Below are 25,434 nucleotides of genomic sequence, written 5' to 3'. Positions count from 1 at the left end.
ATAGTATCCACCACCCCCCCAAAAAGATTAGTATGTAATCTATGGAGTTATGAAGAGTCAATCAGTTGATTTGTGTAAAATGCTTAGAACAATATCAAAGAAAGTTCTCAGTATATGTCAGTTATCTATGCTATTTTATTATATTTGGAATCTCTAAGTTACCTTTCTTTTAAAATATATATTTCTTTAAAATATATATTTCTTGGGGCACCTGGGTGGCTCAGTGGGTTAAGGCCTCTGCCTCTCGCTCAGGTCATGATCCCAGGGTTCTGGGATCGAGCCCCGCATCGGGCTCTCTGCTCAGCGGGGAGCCTGCTTCCTCCTCTCTCTCTGCCTGCCTCTCTGCCTACTTGCGATCTCTGTCTGTCAGATGAATAAATAAAATCTTTAAAAATATATATATATATATTTCTTTTAAAATATATTAGTTATCTATGCTATGTTGTTATATTTATTATTATAAATATGTAATTTTTTAGAGAAGTTCTGGAACACCAAGATGAAACATCTATAGTTAATTTGTCAGACCACAGGAGCATTAAAGGTTTATAGGTAAAGTATACTATGATCTGTTGTGTGTTGAATCATGTCCCCCGAAAAGACATGCTCAACTCTTAACCATTGGTAATTGTAAATGTGACCTTTTTGGGAAATAGTCTTTGCAGATGGAAAATCAAAAATGGGATCATACTGGAGTAGGGTAGACCCTTAATCCAATATGATTGGTATCTTTATAAAAAGAGAAGAGAGGGGCACCTGGGTGGCTGAGTCATTAAGCATCTGCCTTCAGCTCAGGTCATGATCCCAGGGTCCTGGGATCGAGCCCTGCATCAGGCTCTTTGCTTAGCAGGAAGCCTGCCTCTCCCTCTCCTACTCCCCCTGCTTGTGCTCCCTCTCTCACTTCGTCTCTCTCTGTTGAATAAATAAAATCTTTAAAAAGAGAGAGAGAGAGACAAGAGACACAGATACACAGGTTGAATGTTATATAATAAGGGAGGCAGAGATGTGAGTGACACATGTATAAGCCAAGAAACACCACCAGAAGCTAGGAAGAGGCAAAGAAGGATCTTCCCCTAAAGTTCTCAGAGAGAGAGCACAGCTCTGTCAACAGTTTGATTTTGTATTTCCAACCTTCAGAACTGTAAAAGAATCAATTTCTGTTGTTATAAGCCACCCACATTGTGGTGCTTTGTCATGGCAGCCCTGGGAAACTAACACATGCCCAAAACTACATTTTAGAAAGATCATGCTGGTAGCAGGATACAGGAGGAACTAGAGGAAGGTTTGGAGGGTACTGCAACAGTCCAGATGAGAGGTACCCAAATTCCTGACTTAGAGTGCTATTATATTATAGGCATGAAAAGGTGGGCTACAGTCAGACTATGCAGAGGTCGAATCTAAAGGATTTAGCAACTGGGTGGTAAATATGAGAACTGAAGGAAAAGAAAGGTAACTCAGAGATTCCAAATTCAGGTGTTCAGAGAAGTAATAGGAAGAGATCCTATCATCTTACGTGCCATCAGTAAGTCAGGAACACATCAGAAACCAGCATCAATGTCAAATAGCCAAATCAGTGACTTGTCAAACCTCTGTTCTTTGGATAAGCCCTCTACAGACAAGGGCCTGGCCCCGACCTAGTTTTCACTGAAGCCCAACAATGCCATTGTGCTAGCCACTGTATGTTTTTTGGTCCGCTCCAAACACAAAGACTAGCAGACATCCCATCCTGCTGGCTTGGTTTGAAGAAAAAAAGAAAGCTTTGTTACCACCCCGGGTAATTTCAGGACAGGCATCCCAAGAGCGCCCTGTGGGAGGCTTGTGCTCCAAAGGAGCCTCCTGTTCTCAGCTCGAGGTTCTGCAGCCACTACAAGCATATATCCCTCCATCTGCCAAAACCCGAGTTTGCCACTGTTCAGGAGGTCCACCAGGGCTTGCCTGACTGAAACAGTCAGTAGTAACGAACTGACCCAAAGAGAAAGGGAACCCAAAATGTGTTTCTGCAAATAATATTTAAATGTTTCACTCTCTCTGCCTTCACATACGCCTATCTACTGCCAGAATATTCTTCTTCCCCTTCACAGCTCTTATTCATCCTCCTAAACCTAGCTCAAGTCGTTTATTTTGGAAAGCATTTCCTGACATTCCATTCTACACTTTGTGCCACATTAGCCCCCTGTATATATTTCTACTATTGCTTATCACATTGTACTATAACCCTGATGGTAGGGACCAGGTCTTTCTCAACTTGGTGAGCCCAGTATCCAGTGAACAATAAATTGCTGAATGAACAAATGAATAAGTATATTTAAATAAATGCAGGCAGGTTTTAAGTTCTCTCTTATCAGAAGTCATCCCAATTCAGTCATTAATGTAATTTAAGATCAAAACGGGGGGGGGAGGGGGCACCTGGATGGCTCAGTCGTTAAGCACCTGCCTTCGACTCAGGTCATGATCCCAGGATTCTGGGATGGCATCGGAATCCCTGCTCCATGGGAAGCCTGCTTCTCCCTCTCCCACTCCCCCTGCTTGTGTTCCCTGTCTTGCTGTGTCTCTCTGTCAGAAAAATAAATAAAATCTTAAAAAATATATATTTTAGGGGCGCCTGGGTGGCTCAGTGGGTTAAGCTTCTGCCTTCGGCTCAGGTCATGATCCCAGGGTCCTGGGATCGAGCCCCGCATCGGGCTCTCTACTCAGCGTGAAGCCTGCTTCCCCCTCTCTCTCTGCCTGCCACTCTGCCTACTTGTGATCTCTGTCTATCAAAAAAAAAAAAAAATCTTAAAAAAAAATATATTTTAGGGGCACCTGGGTGGCTCAGAGGGTTAAGCCTCTGCCTTCGGCTCAGGTCATGATCCCAGGGTCCTGGGATCAAGCCCCACATCGGGCTCTCTATTCAGTGTGGAGCCTGCTTCCCCCTCTCTCTCTGACTGCCACTCTGCCTACTTGTGATCTCTGTCGAATAAATAAACAAAATCTTAAAAAAAAATTTTAAAAAAATACATATTTTAAATAATAATAATGCCTACTATACGGCTGATATTAAGGTAGCCCTGGAAATAAAATGAAATACAAAACAGTGCATTTGGCCACTCAGTGATATAAAATTCTGAGGATACTTTTATCACCCTATTGGCAAACTCCTTAAAATGATCAAAATTACATGGGCTTAAAAACTATAACTGCAATCTCCTTTTGGAAATTATAGAAGATATTTCTTTTATCCATAACTGAAAGAAGCCATAAAGATATCTTCCCTTCTCCATTCACACTTCCCATAGCTATATATTTAGTATGAACCCATTCACTGCTAAAAGAATATGTTTGCTTAATACACCTGAAGCAGTAGGAGTGTTTTTCTATGCATGTAAGCTACTATAAACATCAAAATGAATGTTTACCTAACAGATTCAAAAAAGTGTGATTAAGCTTTACCCACAGATTTTTAACTCTTCCATCAAACATCTCATAATCAAAATCAAATTTGCTTAAACAAAGTAAACATTAAAAGATAAATCTGTAGAATAAATCTTCTCAAAGAAATAAACTAAGAAATAGTAAGACTGTTCCCTTTACCCTGTGAAGCTCTACATACAACAATGGTCGGAGACATGATTTAAGACCAGCCCAGGGCTCCTAACCACTCCATCTAGTCTGTTTTCATATCCCTAAGTCCACAAAGCTATTGGGTTCATGCTTAAAATTATTCTTCCCTCCAGTTTGCTACCCCACATCTACTACAACCCTGCACTGAGCAGACCCACATCGGAATCTTTGACATTCATCTGGTGACTGGCCTCAGAGTGAACAAAGCAGTCCATTAAGGAAAAAAAACACACCCTGCATCCCCACCAGATCTGAGGGATAGGAGCTTTACAGTGGACAAAATGAAAACAGAAACCAAAAGAACTTAAGCTTCTAATTAAGGTGATTTATATCAAAGGAACGGCATCTTCAGATGAACCAATAATTTCTTCTACCTACTCTGCCTATATTGGTACACCACTTGGCCTCAGAATAAGGAATAAATCAAGCAGAAGTTAAAAGAAGCAACTACAAGCTTAAATGGTATCTTCTAGCGGCAAATGGTAGGTGGAGGGGTAGAAAGGGAGGAAAGGTTTCCAACTTGCTGTGTGGAAGATAGCTTCGCAGCCCAATAGTCACTCCAAGTGCACGCAGAAATCTCTTGAAAAGGCTAAGGGTCAAATCGGTAACTAAATACCTTCATGTTCACAGAAATTCATGAAGACTACAACAAATTATCAAAGGAAGGTGTGGAGACAGAGGACCCAGCCAGTTCTACTGCAGTCAAAACAGATTTGAGGTCTTGTGTATACATAATTACCTACACCCTCAAACAAGAAAGGAGAGCCTTTTCTTTTCCTTGGTTTCAAACCATCTCAGATGTCAGAATGATGTGCCCTCTTTAATGAGAGAATAAGAAAAATGAGGTGGTTGATCTTGAGTATAATTTTTATATTTAAGATTTATTTTAAGATTTATTTTTACCAACTTGTTCAAAATTATCTTTCCTTTGTTAGCCACTGGAACTCTCAGGGAAGCAGCTAATGGTAGTCTAATGCCAGCTCTCAAATTAAGTAAAGCAGCAAATGGATATGATGCCATTCGGGAGGATTTGGGGATTCTAAACTGAAAAAAATCTTTTTCCAAATGACTAGAAGCAGAGAATGAGCATATTACTCCATTTGAAACCATTTCTAAATAAATTCAGAGGGTCCTAACACATAATTAACTTCATTTCATGAGTTCACTGAAAACAGGTTCAATACCATGTCTGGTAAAGTAGACCCCCATAAATATTTGGTGAATGAACTTAGGAATGAAGTGTCCCTAACCATTTGTCTGCATATAGGGATTCCTTCTCCACTCTCCGTGAGTCAGCTCTCATCAGCTACCTCAGTCTTCAGAGCTTAGACCAGGAAGGTCTTGCCCAAGGAAAAAAGCCTTAAGCTGGTCTCAGACAAAAGACTGAGCCTGGTCTTCTATAGTAAAGAAACTATACCAATTACAGCATTATGTTTAAAAAAAAAAAAAAAAAAGAAAAAGTTCCCAGGTAATACACATACAGCAGAGGAAGGAGAAATATTCCAGCTATACTCTCCAAGTTTTCCACGTCTCAGTAAATGGCACCACCACCTACCTAGAAACTGGGCACCATCTGATTTCTCATTCTTCTTTTTTTTTTTTTTAAAGATATTATTTATTTATTTGACAGACAGAAATCACAAGTAGGCAGAGAGGCAGGTAGAGAGAGAGGAAGGGAAGCAGGCTCCCTGCTGAGCAGATAGCAGATAGCCCGATGCGGGGCTTGATCCCAGGACCCCAGGATCATGACCTGAGCCGAAGGCAGAAGCTTTAACCCACTGAGTCACCCAGGTGCCCTGATTTCTCACTCTTCTTATCAAAGCCACAATCAAGACCTTGTGCCTCTATTTCCAAGACAGATCTTTACATAGACACTATCCCAGTCCAAACTACCCACGTCTCTCATATAATCTCTAATATAAATTTCTCCTATGATTGGTCTCCATGCCCCCACTTTTGCCCCTCAACAATCTATTCTCCCCAGAGCAGCTAAGCTGCTATGTTTTAAATGCAAATTGTATCATATACTCTCCTATCAAAAACCTTCAGGCTTCCTGCTGTATTTAAAATAAATTTCAAACTCCTTACCATAGCCTGTAAGATCCTGCATGATCTAGCCTCTGTCTTTTTCCCCAAATTTTAACGTTCTTCTATCTGATCTTCATGAATGCCTCCTTATCTCTTACGTATTCTCAGAAAAGTATCTGATGACCTTACATACAAGATAAGTTAGTCAGGGGGCAGGCTTAGTCTAGGTGGCTTGTCGGTTAGCGTCAGACTCGATTTCAGCTCAAGTCACAATCTCAGGGTCGTAAGATCTAGCTCCACATTGGGCTCCCTGCTTAGCATGGAGTCTGGTTTAGAATCTCTCTCTCCCTCTGCTTCTGCCCCTCCTCCTGCTTGCTCTCTCTCAAAACAAATAAATAAAATCTTTAAAAAAATAAAAAAGGTAAGTTAGTATCAGCATATATACATTACACTGTCCTTATTTATCTCACTTGCCGTGATAGATAAACATTTTTTCAGAAGTACAAAGTACATATTCATAGGGAAAACAATGCCCAAGTCTACAGAATAACAGTATGACAGAATAGATCTGAAAGGCAATCCATTCTAAGCCCCATATCAGACATTTTCCTTCTATAACATCCTTGCAAGTAGCCAAAGCAATCCATATTAGCTCCATCAAGAGAAACAGGTCATGAAGAGAATAAGAACCACACTAAATACAACTGCTTTCCTTAACTGTGGTGCCCTCGGTTAACAGTCCAGCCTCCCAACATCTAACAACACTGATTTCAGCATTCCTAGCTTGATAGAAAGGCAGTGCCTGAAGAAGCCCAACTAGTTCTTCTAACCCAACATCTGTTCCCTCAATGACCTGCTACCTACTTCTTGCTGATGGTAAACAAAACAGAAAATGGCCACAGTCCTCACGGAAATATGGGAGAGAGAGACAATAAACAAACATTCATATAAATGCAGAATTACATGTTATATATAGATGTGCTACAATAAAAAAGAAAAGACTGCTAACAAAGAGAATCAGAAGCCAACTCACAATCTGGATGTGGGGAGGTCTTTAGGAAAAGCCACTCCAGTGAAGTAAAAATTTAAACTAAGGCTTAAAAATTGAGAAGTTAAGTAGGTAAAAAGTGGGAGAATCACTTTTCAAATTTTGTCTAATTCTTGGGTTTCTTCTTACATAAAACAGCAGTAATAATGACTATATCTCAGAGGATTGTCACGTAAGGATGTAAAAAGAAAATACATATAATACTTAATATTCCAGAAGTAACAGCTATTTCTTTAATGAGTATGTCTGATTTTGTAATTTAGAAAAAGTTTTGGGGAGCACCTGGGTGGCTTAGTTAGTTGAGATTTGGCTCAGGTCATGATCTAAGGGTCCTGGGACTGCGCCCAGGTTGGGCTCCCTGCTAAGTATGGAGTCTGCTTGAGTATTTGCTCCCTTTCCCTCTCCCACTGCCCCTCCCCTTGCTTGCTCTTTCTCTCTCTCTCAAATAAATAAATCTTTTTTAAAAAAAGGTTTTTTTAAGTGTCCCTGGTACTACCAACTACAATAAATTATTGGTTTAAAAAAACTGAAACATTTTCTTATCCAAAACTTTAGTTGACTTATCAGGTAAGTGTATTGTTTTATCTGTATTTTCAGAAGTCCAGTGCTCAGTTCTGTTCCTTCTGGGTGTACCAGAAATACATGTTTGACTGACTAGCTAATCTGGATGGAAAATAAGTTGTCGAGCAAATTAGTTACACAGTCAAAGTTATAATTAAATAACGCAAAAGTCATTTAGAAATTATTCCATTCATGAGACGAGAGTTCTAGCCATTCATATAGCCTCTAAAATACATTTTTAAATGTATTCTTAAAAGAAAATTTGCTCCATTTTGCTTTTTTTTTTTAAAGATTTTATTTATTTATTTGACAGACAGAGATCACAAGTAGGCAGAGAGGCAGGCAGAGAGAGAGAGAGGAAGGAAGCAGGCTCCCTGCTGAGCAGAGAGCCCGATGCGGGACTCGATCCCAGGACCCTGAGATCATGACCTGAGCCGAAGGCAGTGGCTTTAACCCACTGAGCCACCCAGGTGTCCTCCATTTTGCTTTTTAAGATGACATTAAATGTGCTTCCTTTTCCCCCAATTCAATCATTCAGTCAAGATCTATAAAGTGTCTTCTCTTTTTTTTTTTTTAAAGATTTTATTTATTTATTTGACACAGAGAGAGGTCACACGTAGGCAGAGAGGCAGGCAGAGAGAGACAGGGAAGTAGGCTCCCCGCTGAGCAGAGAGCCTGATGCGGGGCTCAATCCCAGGACCCTGGGATCAGGACCTGAGCCAAAGGCAGAGGCTTAACCCACTGAGCCACCCAGGCGCCCCTATACAGTGTCTTCTAACTACAAGTACTGCTGGGAGATCAGGAATACACAGATGAGTAAAATACTATCCCTATAGTAACCAGCAACTAATTGGTTTTATAAGGCACTTTCATAGTTACATCATTTGAACCTTGCAACATCCTGAAACATTCTTCTTACCCTTTTAAAAAAATTTTTATAAGGAGGAAATCAAGCCTAGAGAATTTAAATAATTTGCCTATGGTTACTCAACTAATAATGGCGGAGCCTGGATTTTTACCCAAGCTTTTTGACCCCAAAGCCTGGGTTTCTTCTACTCTGGAAGCTTACAGTTATATAGGGAAACCAAGCAAAAAAAGCTTTAATACTTGGCAGAATGTGTAGTAAGATGTATGTGTGTGTGTGTGTGTGAATAAAGAAGATCAATGGAATGGCCAAATTTGGCAAGGAGGGGGAAGCAACCAATGGCAAAGAACCAGAAAAGCTTTTATGGAGAAATAGGTGGACTTTGAGCGAAGTCTTGAAGGGAGAGAAGATTTCTATATGATAAAGGAAAAGAGTACATCCTAAGATAAAGAAATATGAATAAGGAGGCAAAAATACACAGCCATGTTTAGTAAACACATGAAAACCAGTTTGTCTGAATGACAGAGTACTTGTTAAAGAAGACCTAGCAGAAAAAAGACAGGATGATGCTAGAGTACAAATGACCAGGATACCGAGCTAAGAGTATCCTGGATTCCATGTTGTTGTTGTTTTTAAAAGATTTTATCTATCCATTTGACAGAGAGAGAAAGAGAACAAGCAGGGGTAGCAGCAGAGGGAGAGGTTGAAAAGCAGGCTCCCCCGCTGACCAGGGAGCCCAATGTGGAGCTCAATCCTAGGACCCTGGGATCATGACCCAAGCCAAAGGCAGGCACTCAAGCAGCTAAGCCACCCAGGCACCCCCTGAATTACATGTTTTAGCCCTAGCTATGCACAGGATAACCTATGCACTTTATAAATTAATAAAGTTTTTAAATACAGATGCCTGGGCCTCTCCCAAGACTTGAATTCGGTGGGTCTTGTGGGAAGTCCTGGCATCTGCACTTTCTAAAAAGCTCCTAAGCAATTCTGCTAAGCAATTCAGCTAAGGTTATAAAACCCATCAACGAAGAAATCACTGAAGGTTTTGAGCCAGAAAATGCCACTGATTATTCACAACAAAAATGATAAGCAGCTATCATTTCTCAGGCACTATACTAGGACCCAACTGATATCAATGTAAACAGAAGAATGGTCCTTGCCCTTAAGGAATTTATAACCTACATATACAAACAGTGAATAAAAATCAATGATAAATACTATTGTAATATGGAATTAAATAGGAGGGGTACCTAACCTTAGGATATCAGAAAGGGCTTCCAAGAGAAAGTAAGTTAAGTAGGAGTTGGCCAGGCCAATGGGAGATGGAGAGGTTGTGTTCTAGGCAGAGAGAAGAGCTGGTACATAGGACCAGAAGTACAAAGGGTCACATCCATTTGTGGAACTGAAAAGGTTCAGTATAACTGTGGTACACAACTGAGACAGCAGCAAAGAAGTCAGAGAAGTGAGCAATGAGGCCACACAGACAAGCACTAGTTAAGATCAGATGTTTTGACTTGACCCTGAGGGCAATGAAGAGCCACAGAAGGGTTGATGCAAGGAGAAACAAAATTAGATTTGTATCAAACACTGTGCTCCCAAAACAACAACAACAACAACCCACTGCGTTTATGTTCATCAACAGATGAGTGGATAAGTAAAATGTGGTATGTATTTACGATGGAGTATTTTTCAACCTTAAAAAGGAGAGCAATCCTGTCACATGTTACAACATGGATGAACCTTTAGGACATTGTGCTAAGTGAAATAAGCCTGTCACAAAAAGACAAAATGCTGTATGATTTCACTTCTATGAGGTACCTGGAGCAGTCAAAATCATAGAAACAGAAACTAAAAGATGAAAAAGATCTGGAGCTCGGTTCCACAACGTAAACATATTTAATATTAACTATTGAACTGGACACTTAAAAACGGCTAAGATGGTTAAAATATAGATTTGTACTTTAAAAGGACTACTTGGCTGGCAACATGGGTAGTATGGATTTAAGGGGAGAAGAAGACTGATAGACTAGTTAAAAGGTTATTGCAAGGGGCGCCTGGGTGGCTCAGTGGGTTAAAGCCTCTGCCTTCAGCTCAGGTCATGATCCCAGGGTCCTGGTATCGAGCCCCGCATCGGGCTCTCTGCTCAGCAGGGAGCCTGCTTCCTCCTCTCTCTCTCTGCCTGCCTCTCTGCCTACTTGTGATCTGTCTGTCAAATAAATATATAAAATCTTTAAAAAAAAAAAAGGTTATTGCAAGATGGAGGCAGAAGGAACTGGTGCAAGGTGAACAGATTCAAAATAGGAAGAAGGTGAAGTGGACAGGACATGGTGATTGATAAGACAGAAAGTGGGAGAGGTTGGGAATGAAGGAAAAGAGAACAATCAGCTAAATAGTAGAAAAGCTAAGCACAGTAATACTTTTATAAGTTATTACTTTAACATTTATTAAAGCAGCTACTTGTGTTACACATTGTTCTGCCACCTTCAAAAACTAGTTTCTCTTTCTGCTTAATTATTTGTTGAGTAGAAAATAAACATAAGCAATTACTATAGGAAGGTGAAATGTGCTAAAATGAGCATGTTAAGGAAAGAAATGCTTATGATTCTCTTTGGAAATCACTGATGTAAGAATTTACTATATAAGCAAATAATGGGGACCAGGATAACAAGAAAAGACCAACATAAAAAACAAGTAAACACAGAAAGTGCAGACAGCAATGATGTATCTGGTGTAGGAATGCTGAAATGCCCTTGAGTAGCAAGAATGTATAAGAGGTAAACTGGGAGACCACCCTCCTTCCACTATCCTTCCATTCTTCTACAGGATCCAAAGTAGGAACAGCTAGCTCTCAAGGGGCTACACAGACCCAATTCCTGTGAATGATACCACTTATCAAGTTAAGAAAAGCATACTTGTCAACCTGGCGATTCACAGACTTGTACCTCTGGGGCTAATAATACATTATATGTTAATAAAAAAAAATTAAAAAGCACACTTGTCGAAACTTCTGTTAGAAACTGGTTTAGAGGGGGCACCTGGGTAGCTCGGTAGTTAAGAGTCTGCCTTCAGCTCAGGTCATGCATGATCCCAGGGTCCTGGGATCAAGCCCCACATCGGGGTCCCTGCTCAGCGAGAAAACTGCTTCTCCCTCTCCCACTCCCCCTGCTTGTGCTCCCTCTCTTGTAGTGTGTCTCTCTGTCAAATAAATAAATAAAATCTTCTAAAAAAAGAAAGAAAGAAAGAAAGAGAAACCGGTTAAGAGTAAACTCAAAAAGACCTCTATGAATTCAGTTGCCACACTAGTATCATAGTCACAGAGAGGATTAAGAGAAAGATTAGCTAGAAATCTCCTAAAGCATTTTTCTAAACCCTCCTTCTGTCCTATCACTACCAACACTGAGAAAAGATGCATCAGATGGATGCCCAAAACCACCTTGAAAGAGGCAAATGTCTTTGTGGCAACCAGATTAACTGCTGTAAATTCAAGTATGGGAAGCAGTATTCATTCATTCATCCATTTATCCATTCACCCAACTGGTATTTACTGCATGCTTTTATGTGCCAGTTGCTGAAGACTCATTAGTAACAAAATAACCAATTCCAAGGAGCTTAAAGTCTAGTAAACACAAGATTATAGTCAGCCAGAACTTGATTTCAAATTCCAGCTCCATTACTTAGCTAAAAAGACCTTAAATTAATTTCTTTCTCAGCCTCCAGATTCTTCATCTGTAAAATGGGGGAAACACTACCTACTTCATGGTATTGTGTGATAACTAGACAATAGAGAGAGAGAGAGAGGAAAAAAATTTAGCAAGGCCTGGCACATAGAAAACATTTAGTTAAAAAGTGCCTGGGGGTACCTGGGTGGCTCCGTTGGTTGAGTGTCTGTCTTCGGCTTAGGTCATGATCCTAGGGTCTTGGGATAGAGCCCCACATTGGGCTCCCTGCTCCTCAGTAGGCCTGCTTCTCCCTCTCCCTCTCCCACTGCTTGTGTTCCCTCTCTTGCTATGTCTCTCCATGTCAAATAAATAAAACAAACAAACAAACAAATAAAAAACCAACAGGAGATGCCTGGCTGGCTCAGTTGGTAGAACATGTGACTTTTGATCTCAGGATCTGGAGTTTGACCCCCATCCTGGGTGTAGAGATGGAAAGAAGGAAGGAGAGAAGGGAGGTAGGAAGGGAGGGAGGGAGGGAGGGAGGGAGGGAGGAAGGAAGGAAGGAAGGAAGGAAGGAAGGAAGGAAGGAATCAACTTAATTAATGATTTTTTTCACTATTATTACTCAGGAAGTAATACAGCAGTTGAAAAATGCCTCCTTCCAAATCAATGAAAGGTTTTCTAATGAAAAAAGTGATAAACAGGAACTGAACAAGTAAGGTATCATCACTCAGAGTACTCCTTGGAATCCTCATGATCTATGAAATTATCTTCACTTGTTTGTCCAACTCTATCCTTCAGGTGTTCTGACCAAAAACCTTGGAGTTAACCTTGACTCCTTTTATCTTCTCACACTCCACACTTAATGCATCAAGAAAGCCTAGTTTATTCTCAAAATTGATCCAGAATCACCAGCAGCACTCTGGTCTGAGTTACCATTATCTCTCAGCCTTTTTGCATAGTCTTTATTTATTGCACAGACTCGACTGCAACTGTCTCTTAACTAGTCTTCCTGCTTCCTTGCCTCCTTTTCAGTCTATACAACTCACAGTAGCCAGTTATCTTTTTAAAGATAAGTCACATCATGTCATAGCCCTACTCAAAAAACCCCAAAGACTTCACAATTCAGCCTGAGTAAAAGCTGAAGCTCTTAGAACAGTCTACAAGACTGTGTGATCTGGCCCGCATTTCCTCTCTGACTCCCATCTACTATCTTTTTTGCTCTCACCACTGCAGCCACATCACCCTCCTTGGAGTTCTTAACCACTCCAGGAACATTTCTGCCTCCATGTCTTTGGACTTTCTGTTCCCACTTCCTAGAACACTCTTTCCCTAGATACTCATATAGTGAGTTCCCTTACCTCCTTAATTTTTGCTTCTTCTGTGAGAATTTCTCTGTTCACACACTGAAATTGCAAACCCCACACACTTAAACCACATATATTACAATTTGGTTCCTATGTAGTCTAACTCTCCTACCCACCCCTCTGCTGATCACAATGTAAGTTTCAGAGGGCAGAGATTTTCATTTGTTTGTTATTATATTCCCAATGCCTAGAATAGTGCTAGATACATAGTGGAAGCCCAATAAATATTTTTTGAATGAGTAAATGAGCCAGAAGCAAGCTAGCAAGTCAGAGGAAAACTGCTTTAAGAATAAGGTGAACTAAATGAACTCTTCTATTATTTGTGGGTTAGAGTGCCAACCTCAAATTCTTGTTTCTCAAATGTCATAGGGAGTTACTAAATATAAGGGCAGAAAACATGTACCACAATTTATTGAGAAATATTTTTATTACTAAATGACCAAACAAAAAAATTAAATAAAAGCTACCTTTTTCAAAAGTAAAGATGCCACCAGGTATGTTTATAGGAATGTTTTTAGCTCTTTTTATAAGTATAAATGAAATAAACTTCTAATTGTGAAAGGACTTGAGATGTGACACTTCACACTATTTCTGACTCAAGCTCCTTCCACTGGGGCTAATTCAGCTTTCTGAGAGCTGGGTCTACACTAAACAACCAACTATAAACATCCCAAACATATATTATGGGCCCAACCACACAAAGTATTATCCTTGGCCTTATTTAGGATACTGAGCTCCATGAGAGAGCCTGGGATTTGACATAACTTGAAAAGTGGGAGGAAGAAGAGAGATAAGGGCATCCTAGGTCCTAGAAGGCACATCTAAGGCCAGCATGTGTAGAAGACAGCACAAAGACCCCACCTAACTAAAGGGAGGGATGTATATCCTGAAATCAAATAGAGTTTAGAATGCTAAACAGAAGTTTTTAAGAATTTTTTAAAAGATTTATTTATTTATTTTTGAGAGAGAAAGGGGGAAAGAGAGAGAAGTAGGAGCAGACAGGCGGAGGGGAGCAAAGAGAGAAAGAAATTCAAGCCGACTCCACGTTAAGCACAGAGCGCCACACAGGGCTCAATCTCACAACCTTGAGATCATGACCTGAGTAAAACCAAGAGTCATATGCCCAACCAAATATGCCATCCAGAAGCCCCTAAACAGAAGTTTTTAAACAGAAGCATCACATTATCAAAGTATACCTAATGGATTATTTGAGTAGCGATATAGCAAACTAAAGCAAAGAAAGATTAGAGACAGGAAAACCAGCCAAAGTCTTTGTAGGAATCTAGACATAGAATAACATTATGGGAAGAATGCAGAGAAAGAAGAATCAGAAAGATATCACAAAGAAAATAGAAGGATTGGGAACTGATTAAATTCAAGAGATGGGAAAATGTAAAAACCAATTCCGTAGTTTTTATTTGGAGGAATAAGTATTCTAACAATAGAAAATGGTAAGATTGAAAAGAGTGACCTGAGCTATGCTGTATTTGAAATATTAGTAAAGTAACTGAGTGGAAAACAGGAGATGACAGAAAAAAAGAATATGAACTACAATGAGTAACAACTATTAATATATATGGAGATGTAAGAGTTAATATCATGGAGTCATGGCTGGATATTTAAAAATAGCTTTTAAGGAAGAACATAGTAAGAAATTTCTTACTACCCCAGTAACTAAATACTGAGTTCATGAAAGACATTGCAGTGGAGTAAAAATGGTCAGCGATGTATAGTCTAATAATTCCCCTCCCTGTGAATCAGACCTGACCAAGGGAATGAGCCTAAGTGACATTCTGAAACTTCAAAGGTAAGTCATAAGAAGTCTTTCAGCTCCCACGTGGGTAGCCTATACCTCTCTCCAGTCACCATATACAAAGTCCAACTATCCTGAGATCACCACGCTATGGGAAGCTCAAGACATATGGAGATGACCTAGAGAATGAGACACCACGCAGTGAAAGAGAGGGGCCAAGCCACCCTCATTCACCATGGCACCAGGCATGCGAATGCAGCAGCCATCCTGGAAGTGGGTCCTCTAGCTGACACATGTGGATCAGAGACCCAGGAAAACCCTTCCAAATTCCCGACCTACAAAATCACAAGCAAAATAAAATGATTGTTTTAAATCACTAAATTTTAGGGTAGTTTGTTATACAGCAATAAATAGGGGAACAGGCTTCTTTTTATCCTGATAAGCCCAGAGCCTAGCAGATTGCCTAGCCTACAGCAGATTCACTCAAAATGGTATATGTAAAGTGATTCTCTTTCTTCCCTTGCAGATGCTAATTCACAGCCTGCCATTTCTCCTACCCTCACCATTCCTTTAGAAGTCTTGAGTCAAGGGGGCAATCATTGTTGGTACATCTGGAGTGTCCTTTTCACTATTATGTGATAGAACTAGTCTCCTCAAAGCCACCCCATGCTTGAAAGATAGGTAGGGCTATGCTGCAAAAGTTAACCCAAGGCAGGCGCCAGACAATACTGCTTCTGGCTCAAGGTAAATAAGGCCAAGAGAATACTCTGTACTGGGCCACACAGAAGCAAAAAAAAGAAGCCAGGCACAACTAACAGCAATATCACAGCACACCAAGAAACCAGAATCGGGGTCTGGCTGCTCATTTTTATAAATAATGCATGAGTCTGGTCACTGAACCGACAGAGTTTCCTTTCATTATAAGCTCTCTGATTATATAAGGCTTCTTATAAGTCTGACAAAAAAACAACTCAGAAACAGCACATATCAACCAAGGAATTTCCCAAGTAACTATCCCTTAAAAAACCAAGAGGGTGTACAGTGGGGGTGGAAACAGTGAGTGAGAAGAGGATGAGACCCATGTGAATAAAAAGTTCTTTTCAGCTACCTGCAGGGCTGATCCATTCCCTCATGAGCTAAGAGTGTTTCTTGTACTACCAAGTACCTGCCTGACTGAAGTGACTTTGCTGTAAACAGAATGAATGACCTCACTGCTGTGTCTATAGCTAAGTGATTCTTACTGGAATGGTGGGGGAAAAAAAGCATAGTTTCTCCATGGTAGAGAAGACAAGAGAGACCTCAAAACATCTGCCAAGCAATTCTTTTGCTGACTCTTTGACCAGAGAGTATTGTCACTTGAGATCCCTACCCAACAACCTTATATCCCACTCATTTCCCAAATTTCCAATCTTTTAGGCACTGAAAGGTTCTGCACAGAGAGGATCCCTGAACTATTTGATTATGAGGATATTTCGCTCTTTGTGCCTTTCTTAACAAGCTTAAAAAGAAGACATTATGAGATGACACATAATCTGTCTCAAAGCATCTCTCTCTCTTGTCTTTGACAACACTCCACACCTCCATCTTGGATATGGAAGAGAAAACATACAGCATGTTAAGTTGGTGGCAGCTACTTTTTGAGTAAATGACAGCTACTTTAGGATGAAGTTGACAATGTGAAGACAGACCAGAGAGATGGAAAGGCATGGGGTCTCTGAATAACATCTATTTAGCTGCTGAATTAAACCAACCTTAACCTAATAAGCTACCAGAATTCCAGTTATATTAGTCATTTTGTTGCTTAAGGTCTTTTGCCTATTTTCTGTTACTTGCAACTGAACACATTCTCATATATCCAATAACCAGGAAATACCTTTTCCTAAGTAACCCAAAATATAAAAATAGTCAAAATCAAATTCTACAAATACTACACATGCTATACATATAAGAATCTGTGGGGAATATATATAAGAGCTTCTTAGCACTGTGGGGAATACATAAGTCAATTAAGGACAGTATGTTATAATGGAAAGGGTATAGACTTTGAAGTCAAATGAATGTGGATCCAAATCCTTCTTTGGAAATTCCCTTAATTCTTCTAAGCATAGATTTCTCATCTATAAAATGGAGAAAATATGATTACAGAATTGTGAGAATTATAGCTAATATGTAAAGCACCAAGCATAGCACTTAGCCCACAGTAGGTATTTAATAACTAACTGGTAGCTATGATTTTTATAATGGGAGAAAGTCTTTGCCCTCAAGTAGAGTAGAAAAGACAAATAATTATGATTTTTTAATTGGGATATTTCTATGATATGGGAGATTGCAACAGTAGTTCCGATTCTTCACCCCTTATCAAATCGATGCCCTTTGACATAGAACTTTGTAGTATGCTCCTAATGTGGACTCAGGTGTGTGACTTTTTTTGTCCAATGGAGATGCTGGGCAAGCAAACGTGAATATAAGCAGAATCATGAAAAGCACTTGTGCAAATGGCTGGCCTACTCTTGCTGTTCTGGTATCATCACATCCAGGCTAGTCTGCTGATCCCAGAAGAAGGGTCAGAAGCAGCTGAAGCAAGGCTGTCCCAGCAAAGCCCACCCTAGATCAGACTACCAGTTGACCTGCCAGATGCATGAGTGAGCCCACATGAGACTAGCAGAGCTGCCCAGCTGGGCTCAGCTCAGCTCAGCCCTGCAGGTATACAAGAAATAAATGTTTATTATTGTATGCTTTTGAGGTTTTGTGGTTGGATAGTACATAGCAATCGCTAAATAACATACAGGGTTATATTTTCTGTCTTTAAAAACTGAAAATTTTCACTTCCTTGATACTCTTGACCAAATGAAAGATAACATTAGGGTTTCCTGAGTCAAAGACATGGAGCATTTCTACTCGACACAATATAGATTCTTAATTCAACTTATAAACTTAAAAGGTTTTATTTGATCTTTTATCAAACTGTTTTCTCTTTAACAAATAACTCATTTGCTTAAAAACTCAGAAGTCGGGGTGCCTGGGTGGCTCAGTGGGTTAAAGCCTCTGCCTTCGGCTCAGGTCACGATCCCAGGATCCTGGGATCGAGCCCCGAATTAGGCTCTCTGCTCAGCAGGAAGCCTGCTTCCTTCTCTCTCTGCCTGCCTCTCTGCCTACTTGTGATCTCTGTCTCTGTCAAAAAAATAAATAAAATCTTTAAAAAAAAAAACCAAACCTCAGAAGTCTATACTTAACTACAGGTAAAACTATCTGTAGTAGTTAGTAGTACCTAACTGTCTGACTACTTCAAGTTCAATTAATGTCTGCAATTTCATTATTTTTTAAAAGATTTTATTTACTTATTTGAGAGAGAGAGAGTATGCACACAAGCATGGGGGAGGGGTAGAAGGAGAAACAGACTCCTAGCAAAGCAGGCAGACAGACTCGGGGCTTGATTCCATGACCCCAGGATCACAACCTAAGCCAAAGGCAGACACTTAACTGACTGAGCCACCCAGGCACCCTAAAGCCTATAATTTTATTTTTTAATTATTTTTAAAAGATTTTATTTATTTATTTGAGATAAAGAGAGAGAAAGAGAGAGAGAGAGCACGGAGTGGGGCAGAGGGAGAGGGAGAAGCAAGCTCCCCACTGAGCAGGGAGCCTCACATGAGGCTCGATCCCAGGACACTAGGATCATGACCTGAGCTAAAAGCAAACACTTAACTGACTGAGTCACCCAGGTGCCCCCAATGTCTTTAATTTTAAAGAAGACTCACAGAAATGGTTCAAGCCCAGAAAAGTCCAGATCACTACTGTACCTGAGAAATACTATTCCTAATACTATCAGTACTTTATAGGCACTAACAAGAGCTATGTTTGTCTACTGTAATTATTGACAAAGTATTTTAAAAGAAATAAATAGTATTCACATTATTATAAAGAGCAGCATTCCACCAGTCAGAAAAATCTACTAAATGTCATCTATGTTCCCAGTGTTACGCTAGATGTTATTAGCAATTTATTTTTATAATCCTTAGTGAAACCAATAGCTGTGCTGCCAAGTCAAATTATGGGATAAACACAGGATTCCCCAGAGATCTATGCCATGATGGCCTTTGCTGATCCCCTTCTGAAAATAACCATGAGCATTTGAATATTTGGGCTGCATGACCATCAGCCTATTAACATCATAATAAAAATTATTTATGTTATAACCTATGCCAATATCCATCGATGATACTGGAAATACACATTCTTTCACAAAATAGGCACTATATTTTATAGATGGCTATGAATAAGATAACAAACAACAGAAAATATTATTTAAGTGCAACATGGACAAAGAATGCTGCATTAAGATTATTCAATTCTGCCACTTCCATTACACCCCAAATCTGAATCTGCAACACGATTACATATTTTAAAGCATTTTCTTCTTTGTCAGCAAAACCAACATACAAGCCCTTCCAATAAACTTACATTTCAGAGAACAATGATATAACAAAGGAGTATAACAAATATTTTAAAAATTATTAGTGTCAGAGCTCTGGCAGATAGAAGGCTTGAGAGAAGGAGAGAGTTTTGTCTTTGAAGAATTTATAGACTCACTTCTGAGAAAAGAAATACACAGAAAATGTTTTTTTGATCTGGAATGCTGGTTATGGGTGTGTTCATTTATAAAATTTTAGTGAGCTGTACACATATCATATGTGTGCTTTTTTTATGTCATACTTCAATAAAAAGTTTTTAAAAATTTTAATAACATTAACAGCAGTACTGAAAAGCAGTATTAAATACCAAATGAAAAATATTGACAACTCAAGGAATTCAGGAAGGACAAGTCAATGTTAATAACAAAAGCTATAATAGTGGGACGCCTGGGTGGCTCAGTTGGTTAAGCAGCTGCCTTCGGCTCAGGTCATGATCCCAGCGTCCTGGGATCGAGTCCCACATCGGGCTCCTTGCTTGGCAGGGAGCCTGCTTCTCCCTCTGCCTCTGCCTGTGCTCGTGCTTTCTCTCTCTCCCTCTCTCTCTCTGACAAATAAATAAAAAAAAAAAAAAAAAAAAGCTATAATAGTTAAAATGTGTTAATGAATTACTACATGCCAAGCAGTGCCAAATAAGCATTTTACAAAATCCCTCTGAAATCATCTTATCAGCAAGATCTGCCATAATTACTTACTCCCTCCTCCTTGAAACTCCTTCCTTTCCATTCCAGGCCAATACAACTCTCCTGGGTTTTTTCCTAACTCACTAGCCACTCCCTCTCAAAAGGCCTTTCTCCTTTGGCTTTTAAAATTGAAATACTCTAGGGTTCAGACACTGGTCCTCTTCTCTCCCTAGACTCCCTGGGGCAGATTCTATTATTATTATTCCCATTTTATAGACGACAACACTGAGACACAGAGAAATTCAAACCTAGGCAATCAAGACATCAGAGGCCATGCTCTTAACTACCTCATTATTCTGCCTTCTTTGACCTTCCATAAAAGAGGCAGGACAGAGAGTGCCTGGGTGGCTGGGTGGGTTAAGCCTCTGCCTTCCGCTCAGGTCATGGTCTCAGGGTCCTGGGATGGAGCCCTGCATCAGGCTCTCTCTGCACTGCATCGGGCTTTCGGGTCAGCAGGGAGCCTGCTTCCCCCCTCTCTCTGCCTGCCTACTTGTGATCTCTCTCTCTCTCTCTCTCACATAAATAAATAAAATCTTTTAAATAAAATCTTAAAAAAAAAACAAAAAAAAGAGGCAGGACAGAGCTACACACATTCCACATTCCGATGCCCTCAGTAACTGAGAAAAGAGACAAAGAATGAGGCATATAGGACCTTCCATCATCAGATATTAAGGACTAAAATGTGGCACCAAGCCAGCAGGAAATGAACATTCACAAATTCTGTAAAACAGTTTTCCTTCCTAAGTTTCTTCACTTTGTATTTTGGTACTTACTTCCCAAGGAAAATTGTGAACACTTTCTAGCACATAGATTCTCAAATCTAGATGCTCATTTGAATAAACTGGGGAGCTTTTAAAAATGTATATGGGCCTTGGGGCACCTGGGTGGCTCAGTGGGTTAAGGCCTCTGCCTTCGGCTCAGGTCATGATCCCAGGGTCCTGGGATCGAGCCCCGCATCGGGCTCCCTGCTCAGCACGGAGCCTGCTTCCCTTCCTCTCTCTCTCTGCCTGCCTCTCTGCCTACTTGTGATCTCTGTCTGTCAAATAAGTAGGTAAAATCTTAAAAAAAAAAAAAAAAATGTATATGGGCCCGATGAAAACCTACTAAACCTAGATTTCAGGGACCTGTGTTTCTAAGAAGCACCCAAGCAAATTCTGAAGCTGACAGCTCAGTACCTGAATTTAGGAAGCCTTTGTTCTAGAGAGGATTTCTCTGTCTTCAGAGGCTAAGTAGTGACTATCACATATTACCTGCTTAGAAGAGGCTGAAAATGAAATGAGACTGGAGAGGTAAACTAATTCCATTTAGTAATAAGGCCAATCAGGACACTACAGCAGTGACAGTGGAATTCTAGATCAGGACACCAAACGTTTATGTTTGTTGCCATGAAAGAGTCTACAGCCAAGTGATGCCATCCCTTAGCCTAGGAAGGGGTCATCCAGGCAGCAAGAATCAATATAATATTTGAGCACTCATATTCTCAGAGTACTCATGAAGTATTATGAGGGAATCCAAGAATATTAAGAAATATGGCCATTGTCCCCAGCCAAGAGAAGAAAGCACTGTTAACACTGCTATTTTTGCATAAATATCATGCATTATACAAACAACAATCACTATGGAACCCAAAATGCTGAAACTAAGGCAAAGAAGCCACTTCAATAGGCTTATTTAAGTCTTACCTCTGTAAGCGCATGCAATTGTCCTTGATGTACACACACACCCATGAACCTATGAAACAAAACATATTTTTTTAAACAAATGAAAATACCAAAACTGCCATATTGAGAAACTAGTTTAGTTACTCATGCATTAGAAACAATCCAATACCTGTGAAGTCTCCTGGGTTCCTGTACAACCCTGTAGCCTCTCTAACTTTGATACCAGGCTGGTAAAATTCTAAGTTTACCATGAAACATCTGGTTGTGGCAAGATCTAGTGGTAAAAAACAACTGTGGAAAAGAGAAAGGAGTAAGCCTTAAAAAAAGCATGGTATATTAGAAAAGGCACCAAAGCACCAAACTGGAAGTAAGGAGATTTGATGTTGGTTTCAGGTCTACTACCATCTAGCCACATGCTCACCAAAATTTAAAAAAAAAATTTTTAAAAAGAGAGAGAGAGACACTAACACTATCTGAAGTTCAGTTTCCTCATGTAGAAAGGAAGCAGGTTGGACTACCCAATCTGAAGGTCTGGAATTTACAAACTAGGAACTATGGGGGGGGGGGGGAAGCACCCATCTGCTGGAAGACAAAGAACTAACTTCCTTTACATTAAAAGAACTCCTCCAAATATGTAAAAAAAGAAGAAGAAGAAGAAGAAGCAGCAGCAGCAGCAAAGGTGTCTTGTTGGCTCAGTTAAGCATCTGTCTTTGGCTCAGTTCCTGGGATCAAGCCCCAAGTAAGGCTCCCTGCTCAACAGGGAGCATGCTTATCCCGCTCCCTTTGTCCCCCTCTCCCCCTACTCATGCTCACTCTCTCTCTCTCTCAAATAAATAAAATCTTGAAAAAGAAAAGGAAGCAAAAAAAAAATGCATGTAATTCACAGAAAAGTAAAATGTCTAATAATAATATCAAAATGCAGGATGCCTGGGTGGCTCAGTTGGTTAAGCTGCTGCCTTCGGCTCAGGTCATGATCCCAGGGTCCTGGGATCAAGTCCCACATCGGACTCATTGCTCAGCGGCAGCCTGCTTCTTTCTCTGCCTCTGTCTGCTGCTCTGCCTGCTTGTGTTCTCCCTCTCTCTCTCTAACAAATAAATAAGTAAAATCTTTTTTTAAAAAATCAAAATGCTCTAATTCACTCATAATTGAAGAGATATACATTAAAAGAAAATATTTTTTAAAATCTATCAAATGAACAAAGATTAAAATTGATCATGCTCAGTGTTGCCCAGAAGGTGAGAAAACAGGAAGAAGAAACACTGTTAAGTTCTTCGCACAACTTTTTCAAAGGGTAATTGATTATATCTAGCAAACATTTTAATAGCTCCAACAGTTCCACTTCTCAGAATTTATGTTACAAATATACTCAATTTGGGTACATATAAAAGGACACTTACTTCACCACTGTATATCAAATACCTGCCAATAAAAGACTAAGTAGTTATCGTATATTCACAGATTGGAATACTATACAGTCATTTAAAAGGAATGGAGTAGATCTTTATGCACTGATATGGGAAGATATCCAAAATATACTGTTAAATAAAAACAGTGAGCTACAAATTCCATTTATATTTTAAAAGTCTGGATATTAATAGAAAATGTCTAGGAAGCACTAATAATAATATGATGTCATATGTGGAATCTACAAAAAAAAAAAAAAAACAACCAAGATAAAAACAGACTCATAAATACAGAGAACAAATTGGTGGTGGTTGTGGGAGGAGGAGGACAGAGATGGGAGAAACAGCTGAAGGGGATGAAGAGGTACAAACTTTCAGTTACAACACAGAGAATATGGTCAGTAATATCAAAATAATTTTGCATAGTGACAAGTGATAACTATACTTATGATAAGCATTTCATAATATATATAAATGTTAAATCACTATGTTGCATGCCTGAAACTGATATATTGTATATCAACTATACTTCAATTTTTTTAAAGACTTTATTTATTCATTTGACAGAGAGAGAGAGAGAAAGCACAAGCAGGGGGAGCAGCAGGCAGAGGGAGAAGCAGCATCCCACTGAGCAAGGAGTCCAATGCAGGACTCAATCCCAGGACCCTGGGATCACGACCTGAGCTGAAGGCAGACGCTTAACTAACTGAGCTACCCAGGCGCCTCTCAACTATACTTCAATTTAAAAATAGAAAGAAGAAAAAAAGAAGAGGGGAAGATACTTGAGAGCTATTTAGGGAGAAGGCCAGGTAAAGAGGCAGAGATAAAAGTTATGCTGCCACAAACCAAAGAACGTCTGGAGTCACTAAAAGCCAGAAGAAACAAGAAAGGATTCTCCCCTACAGCCTCCGAAGGAAGTGTTGCCTATCAATACCTTGATTTCAGACTTCAGAACTGTGACAGAATAAATTTAGATTGTTTAAAGCCACAGGTTTATGGTACTTTGTTAGGCAGTCCCAGTTAATGAATACAATGCATGACTGATTTTGTACAAAGGTAGATGCAAAGGCAATTTGGTAGAGCAAAAACAGTGTTTTCAACAAAGGGAGCTTGAACATCTAGATACACATATACAAATAAATTTGGATTAATACATTTTAGCATATATCAAATTGACTCAAGATGGATCATAAACCTAAATGTAAAACCAAATCTACAGGGTGCCTGGGTGGCTCGGTTGGTTAAACAACTGCCTTTGCCTCAGGTCATGATCCTGGAGTCCCAGGATTGAGTCCCACATTGGGCTCCCTGCTCAGCGGAGAGTCTGCTTCTCCCTCCGACTTCTCCCCACTCATGCTCGCTCTCTCTCATTCTTTCTCTCTCGAATAAACAAATCTTAAAAAAAAAAAAATCTATAAAATATCTGGAAGAATTCATAGAAGAAAACCTTTGTGACCTTCTGTTAAGCAAAGTTTTCTTAGACATGACACCAAAGCATAATCTATAAAATTAAAAATTGATTAAACTTCTATTTTTTAAGATTTTATTTATTTATTTGAGAGAGAGTGAGCAAGAGAGAGAACACAAGCAAGGGCAGAGGGAGAGGGAGAAGCAGGCTCCCCACTGAATAGGGAGACTGATGCAGGCCTTGATCCCAGGACTCTGGGATAATGACCTGAGCCAAATGACCACAAAGCCACCCAGTCTCCCCCAATTAATTAGACTTCTTAAAATCAAAATCTTGTGCTTTTAAAAAAAAAGATTATTTATTTATTTATTTATTTATTTGAGAGAGAACAGAGTGTGCGAGAACACGAGTGGGAGGCTCACTGGGAGAGGAAGCAGACTCCCCATTGAGCAGGGACCCCAATGCGAGGCTTGATCCCAGAACCCTGGGACCATGACCTGAGCTGGAAGCAGATGCCCAACTAACTGGGCCATCCAGATGCCCCATCTTGAACTCTTCCTAAGACACTGTTAAGAGAATGAAAAGACAAGTCATAGGGGCGCCTGGCTGGCTGAGTAGATTAAGCCTTTGCCCTCGACTCAGGTCATGATCTCAGGGTCCCTGGATCAAGCCCCACATGGGGCTCTCTGGTCAGCAGGGAACCTGCTTCCCCCTCTCTCTCTGCTTGCCTCTCTTCCTACTTGTGATCTCTCTCTCTCTCTCTCTATCAAATAAATAAATAAGTAAATAATCTTTTAAAAAAAAGACAAGTCATAGACTGCAGTGCATATACCTAAGAAAGATTTGTGTTTAGAATTTTTTTTTAAAGATTTATTTACTTATCAGGACACCTGAGTGGCTCAGTGGATTAAGCCCCTGCCTTCGGCTC

General features: G+C 39.9%; 1 protein-coding gene across 1 annotated transcript in view; it reads right to left on the bottom strand.

The window, feature by feature from the left end:
• The window catches only part of TESK2 (testis associated actin remodelling kinase 2), a 139,936-nt gene that overhangs the window by 15,683 nt on the left and 98,819 nt on the right, over positions 1–25,434 (bottom strand). Inside the window, exon 4 of the mRNA XM_080800259.1 lies at positions 21,716–21,764. Within this exon, the coding sequence (XP_080656385.1) occupies positions 21,716–21,764 (49 nt within the window). The remainder of the gene's footprint in view (positions 1–21,715; positions 21,765–25,434) is intronic.

Source organism: Martes martes (genome assembly GCF_963455335.1).
Source record: "Martes martes genome assembly, chromosome: 4".
Lineage (NCBI taxonomy): Eukaryota > Metazoa > Chordata > Mammalia > Carnivora > Mustelidae > Martes > Martes martes.
Note: the sequence above shows the minus strand (reverse complement) of the source record. Positions and strands in the feature narration are given on the sequence as shown.